The sequence below is a fragment of the Mycena indigotica genome (assembly GCF_014461135.1).
Source record: "Mycena indigotica strain 171206Taipei chromosome Unknown Mind.scaff0015, whole genome shotgun sequence".
NCBI classification, from domain to species: domain Eukaryota; kingdom Fungi; phylum Basidiomycota; class Agaricomycetes; order Agaricales; family Mycenaceae; genus Mycena; species Mycena indigotica.
In genome coordinates, this window is record NW_023503014.1 from 1030528 (window position 1) to 1036559 (window position 6032).

Below are 6032 nucleotides of genomic sequence, written 5' to 3' on the forward strand. Positions count from 1 at the left end.
TCTGCACAACTTTCATTTTTGATGCGCCATCAGATCGGGACGGTGGGCGGGACCATGGGCGACCCCAAGATCAGCAGCCATCAGTAACTTTGATGGCAGTGATGGGATGAGGGGGGGGGAGGGCGGGCGGAGGGCGGGACTTGACAGCAGACAGCGATGATGACCTTCGCTGTCATCGTGTCATCCGGTGATCATCCTTTGATGCTCCGGCCAGCCCGCTCCCCCAGCCCGCTCCCCCCCACCCGGCCTCCCCCCTCCCCCCCCAAAGACCTCCCGTCTACTAACATCCTGTCCACTAACATCCAGAAGCGAGTTTAAGGAAACACCGCAGATTTCCATTATCCCCTCTAGTTAGAGCTTCACCCCCCCCCTGAGGCTCTAACTAGAGGGGATAAGTGGGCAGGTTAGGTGCGTGTCGGCCTTCTTCGGCGGCGCAGGAGCCTTTTTGGGCGGCGGCGCGGGCTTCTTCGGCGGCTGGGCCTTTCCCTTGTCGTCCTTCTTGCCGTTGTCCGCGTTGGCACGTCGGATGGCCTGCATGGCCTCTGCGACTCGCGCGATGCGTTCGTGGTCGTGAACGACAGTGCGCGCATCAATGGCGTTCCTATGCGGCACGGTTAGTCGTTCGTTGTAGCCTGATTAAAATATGACACACTCGTAGGAGCCACTGGCAGTGGCAGACGCAGAGAGAGCCAACATGAGGGAGAGGAGTGTGGAGATCATTGAGGTGCGCATGGTTGTCGTTCAGGGAAGAGTAAGGTCGATGGAATAATTGGTATAATGGCACCTGGCCAGGATAGGATATAGAGATGAAAGGAAAAACAGAAGACAGTCGCAGACTGCCTTGGTCGAAAAGAGGGGAGAGGCCGCTGGGGGAAAGAGGAATGACCTGTCCGCAGACCTAATGGCCCATATACACATTATATGCTGCACTTCTGCACACGATAAGACGGCGGAACAAGAGGACGGCAGGACGCACCGGGTTCTGCGGGCGTAGACGCCGATCTCCAAACCAGATCCAATACATTTTGCGTGTTACAGTGTATCTGACGTGGAAACGTCGAAGCAGTGCTCGGGACGCCATCAACATCGGGCGGGTGCAAGCGGCAATTGTCCAGGGGCGGGTATGGCTGAAGCGCTGCCGTCTGAGTCCCTGATAATAAGGGTGTCAGTAGACGCTTGCAGTCGTACGCGTGAAACTTACGGTAATACGGCTCTATGGGAGAAATCTGGCTCACTGGCTAGAGGGAACGGCTGCGAAAATGAGCATAGATCCCTACACGCGGTCCCGCGCCGCCCCGTGCGAATTATGCACGAAACCGAGCCAAGGCGCCGCCCTTTTGACACCAGAAATTCCGCGAGAGGATAGTAAGGACTGGGTGCACACCGACATCTGTCGCTACCCGCGCCCGTTGTCGTAGGCTAGTCTTGGCGAAGTCGCGGGTGTGCGGGTGATCCGAGTTGGTCGCCAGCAGTATTGTCCGCGATGGGAGATGAAAAATTGGATGGTGGTGTAACGCAGGAGCAAAAATGATGGGTGACGTGACGATCGGTCCGACATCCTCCGTGATGACGCGGCATCATGAATGTGATCAATGTGATCTGCCTGTGACACGCCTCTTCTCGACGGTCATCTGCCATTTCACGATCCGTCTCGGATGCACCTGTTGAACCGTGAACGGGTCGGCACAAACTGTCACTCTGGTCGTCTGCTTTCGCCACGCGCCTGCGCACACTTCGCTCGTCTTGGCCGCCGCAACGACTCGCCAACGACGTTTCAAAAATTCTGATCCGTTGCGTCTTTTCTCACTCTCTTTACCTGCTTATGCAATGCTTTCAGGTGGGAAACATCAATGCCGCCAGATCTTTACTATGTCCCTCTCACACATATTGGACAAGGCGGCCGCGTGCCTCACGCAACGGCGGCAACCCTCGCGAATCCTCGAAGGTGCACACGGTAGGTATGGACGTGTCCGTTGTCTAATTTTCATACCAAGATCCTCATCAGCTGTGTGCGTCCGAGTTTTTTCGAGTTGTGCGCGTCTGAATCGATTGGAAGTCGTGTCCCTGCTCTTGGTCCTCCCATCCTCCTGAGACGGCGTGATTGCCGACATTTAGTGCGTGCTCCATCGGATTCAGAATCTGCAGCACGCTCATTCCATAACTGGCACTTGTTCCGCTTGACTGTCGAATGACTTCGCCGGCGGCTTTCGCGTCCACCTCCGCCGGTCCCACTCAGGAGTTCGTTTCAAGTTTATTGACGTTCGTATCCGAGTCTTTCTCTAGAGTCTTTCCTTCCCACACCAAACTCAATTTTCGAAGCCCGCCTTCCCCTCCACTAACTCATCCGTTGTTGCCATGGATCAAAATGACTCGGGTATGGCTTGTCGTCAACCCCGTTGTCAATGCCGCAACTTGAAGGATGTTTGGGGCGAACTTAACCCACCAGCTCCTGGGAAGTTCGAGATTGTCGATGATGGTGCGAATTGACGGGCCGGCGACATGGCTGAGATGATGGACGGCAGTGAGCGCCGGTGACTAATTTCGTTGCCTCACTAATAACCGGTGTGCAGATTCGGAAGCCTTCCCTGCAAGCTGGCCAAACTAGCAATGGCCTTCCCCCGCCCGCCGGATTGGCGGTGGTGGTGAACCGCTTTGCGCCGAGACAAATATAAGCAGGAAGCAGCTCGCCCCTACCAACAAAATGGCCTCAGTGACCAACGATCGTCGACCAGACACTCATACCTTCCTGCCACACATACATGAAATACTCCCAGAACACTTCGCTCCCCGTCCTTCCCTGTCCACGACGTCTCTCTCCATGAAGCAGGTTTCAAGAAATCTGCATCGCTCCCCGCCATCCCTGTGGCCCAATACTCTCAATGTTGACTCGACGCCATTCGACAGCCCCCGCGCCATATTATCCAGGCCACATTCTGTGGCGTTGCCATTTATTTCATCCCCGTCAGGCTCTGAACGGCAATCTTCTCCAGAACCCGGGCTTAGGGGAACCTCGCCAGCTCCGTCGACTCTTGATTGCTCCTCCCGCGGCTCGTCGGCATCTCGTTCACCCTCACTGTCTCCTTCCCAACCCACCATCCGAACCATCGTAATATCCGAGGCGATATCACTGCCAGTGGGGGTTGTCGAAACGGACGACGTTGACGATAGCGAAGATGAGTCTGACTACCACGATTTCCCGCAAACATCGAAAGCCAAGAGAAAGAGGAGCCATCCGAAAATCCACGTCTGCACCGTCTGCCGTCGACGGTTCAACCGACCGAGTAGTCTCCGCATACATGGGAATACCCATTCCGGCGAGATGCGTGAGTCCGAGTCATGCTCCCTTGGTCTTTCTTCCCTTGATATCGCTTCAGCGTTCACTTGTCCTCATCCCGGCTGCGGACGCGCATTCAACGTGAAGTCTAATATGCGACGACACTTCCGAAATCACGCATCTGCGGATCTTTCGGGAACCCTCTTGGTATTCCACAACTCCACAGTGGTGGACAATTCGATCTCCACCACCGTCGGCGTGCTTCCGTATGTGGACGCTGCGCTCGCTGCTGCCAGCACTGGCCATTTACCCACTTGCAGCAGCAGTCGCCACATCCCCCCTGTAAAGCATCCCTTCACCTCAGTGGAACCGCCGTCGTTACGACTTCGTCCCGCTTGGCCGATCCCGGAACACATCGAACGCCCAACAAAAAAATTTCACTCGTGATATGGCGCACCAGTGTTGGCGCACTGTAAGCTGTTGTCGAGACTTCACTAGCTTGGATCATGTTCCTGAGAAAGACATGCTGTTTTTAGGATTTATATTTACGATTTTACCCATATAGTTGCAGGTACCAGTTGCAGGAGTCCGCTCATGGCACCATGTTCCGTCATCGGAAACAGGTCATGATGCGGAGGAAATTGGGAGTTTGAAAACCTAAATCGAACTGAAATTTACCCGTTGTTGATCCCGGCCGCCGGCACCAGCACATGCGGACGTGTAGATCGTAGGTTCCAGGTTGCTCCAAAGTTGATTTTCAGCATCGATCAATGGTCCGCCGATCGGACGATTCGGACCTCAAGAAGCCTGACACCTACCTGCACGTGCCTGCCACGCTTCTTGTCCAGAGCCACGACCCATGTCGATATCGCCGACGAGGCGCGAGCGCGCTCGGCGTACAGGACGCACCCAACTTCCAATGCTATACCTCCGCGACCATGACGTATACGCCTCTCGTTCCTCGCCTCTCGGGATCGATCGACTGGGACCCTGGTGTAAGCCGACGGTAGTTCGTGTCGCATCGACATCACTATAGGGGAATTGGTCTTGCGAAGAGCTTCAAGTACTGCGGGGGGTTGCTGGAGGGGCGTATACCGCTCCTTCTACATGTCGTCGCCAGCACCGCAAGCTTTGGTCGCGTGCGTGCTCACACTCTGCCAGCGTCCGCCCAGTTGACCTCTGGCAGGCCCGCACTCATTGGCACATGGGCTAACTTCATGGTGTATATGCTCGAGCTTGTGCTGGCATGGCGGTATTATACGAGCGGTCTACGTGCGTCTTCGCCTTTCCATCATGATCTCCTCTCCTTATGACGACCCTCCCGCAGTGCGCCCCACCGGGGCAAATACCGGCGTGTCCCGCTTGCTTGTCCCCTTGCAGCTTCTTGTGGACGCACTAGGCACTATATTTAGCTCTACCACGGCATACCTGGTGCGTGGGCGTCTGCTTTTCCTTTGGCAGTGGCGATGGCTCACAACGAGACCCTCAGATGCTAGTAGTTCACTGGGGAGACTACGCATATCTCGCTAGAAACTCTTGGGCACTTTCCGCTTTTGTGCGTCGCCTATGCGCTGTTCTCCCCGCTCAAGTACTAACTGAGACAGTGCATCACAGGCGGGATGAGTGGGTATTTAGAGCAAGTATATCTCATCCGACGGTACGGAGCCCTGTGCGTGATAGTATTAACTCTCGTATTCCACGTCCTCACACTTCGCTCCTCTCATAGGTCCACGAACTACCTCGTCTGTGCCGTCCTAGCCCTCACTGCTACGACCTCGCTCGCAGCGGCAATTGGCGTCGGCATTATCACATTCAAGCATCCTTCGATAAATGATCGGGGAATTGTCGCCCCCGTCACACTGTGCGTCGTCTCCAGCCACATTCTCTCCCTTTGACCGTTCCCAGGCTTTGGTTCATCAGCTCGGCCTTCACCGACGTCGCAATCGCGTCCTCACTAGTCATCCAACTGTGCAGATACAAATCGCCGTTCAAAGAAACCCAGAATGTCGTTCGGCAGCTCATAGTCACAGCCATCCAAACAGGCTCCGTCACAGCCCTCCTCGCGACGCTGGCAATGATCGGCTTCGTGGTGTGGCCGGAAACGGCGATCACGTTTGCCTTTGGCTTCCCTTTAGGCCGTGTGTACGGCTGTACACTGCTGTACAACCTCGTCTTCATACGGGGTTCGCGCAATGGGAGCGATGTCGCGGACTCGGATGAACGCCTCTCAGGCTCCCGGTCGCGGCAGGTCTCGGGCGGACGCGATGTTCGTGAACGAGCGACGGCGCTGAGCAACTTTGGCGGAATACGTGCGTCTCTTTGGCCCTTTTATTTTTGTTTGTTGGGGTCTGACGCAGATGTAGACATCCACCAAATCGTACAGGTGACGAAGGACACTCAAATGGATGACGGTGACGATATCAGCATTGGGAATGATAAACGTCCGACGGGAGTTTAATATCTTCAATCGAATGGTGCACGAGTATTTAAGTATGTGAATATTTTTGACTACTTAATCTCTCGACAATCGGGTTGCACGGGCGGTAACTCCACCGGACACGCGAGGAAAGGACAGATAAAAAGGACCGGAGAGCACGCAAAGCAAAGTGGACAGCTGTATTATGTGCTGGTTCGAATTCATAACTTTAATACTTTCAATATTACTGGTAGACTAAGTAGTGCTGGCTGTGCAAGTAGGGTCCCTGACTCAAGGCCTGACATTAAGCATGCTTGGCAGTAAATAGACCCAGATACTGGT

At 55.0% G+C, this 6032-nt stretch overlaps 3 protein-coding genes across 3 annotated transcripts; 2 read left to right on the plus strand and 1 right to left on the minus strand.

The window, feature by feature from the left end:
* Positions 1-378: 378 nt before the first annotated feature.
* Positions 379-732, minus strand: MIND_01338300 (uncharacterized protein; the record flags this gene model as incomplete). Its single annotated transcript, XM_037369828.1, has 2 exons — positions 379-601; positions 653-732. The coding sequence occupies 2 exons, from the start codon at positions 730-732 to the stop codon at positions 379-381; spliced, it is 303 nt and encodes a 100-aa protein (XP_037213824.1).
* A 1969-nt stretch (positions 733-2701) lies between these two features.
* MIND_01338400 (C2h2 conidiation transcription factor) lies at positions 2702-3721 on the plus strand (the record flags this gene model as incomplete). The annotated part of the gene is made up of 2 exons (XM_037369829.1): positions 2702-3323; positions 3375-3721. The coding sequence occupies 2 exons, from the start codon at positions 2702-2704 to the stop codon at positions 3719-3721; spliced, it is 969 nt and encodes a 322-aa protein (XP_037213825.1).
* Positions 3722-4381: 660 nt separating this feature from the next.
* MIND_01338500 (uncharacterized protein) lies at positions 4382-5732 on the plus strand (the record flags this gene model as incomplete). The annotated part of the gene is made up of 8 exons (XM_037369830.1): positions 4382-4413; positions 4461-4546; positions 4602-4705; positions 4764-4829; positions 4879-4943; positions 5001-5135; positions 5180-5583; positions 5638-5732. The coding sequence occupies 8 exons, from the start codon at positions 4382-4384 to the stop codon at positions 5730-5732; spliced, it is 987 nt and encodes a 328-aa protein (XP_037213826.1).
* Positions 5733-6032: the final 300 nt, after the last annotated feature.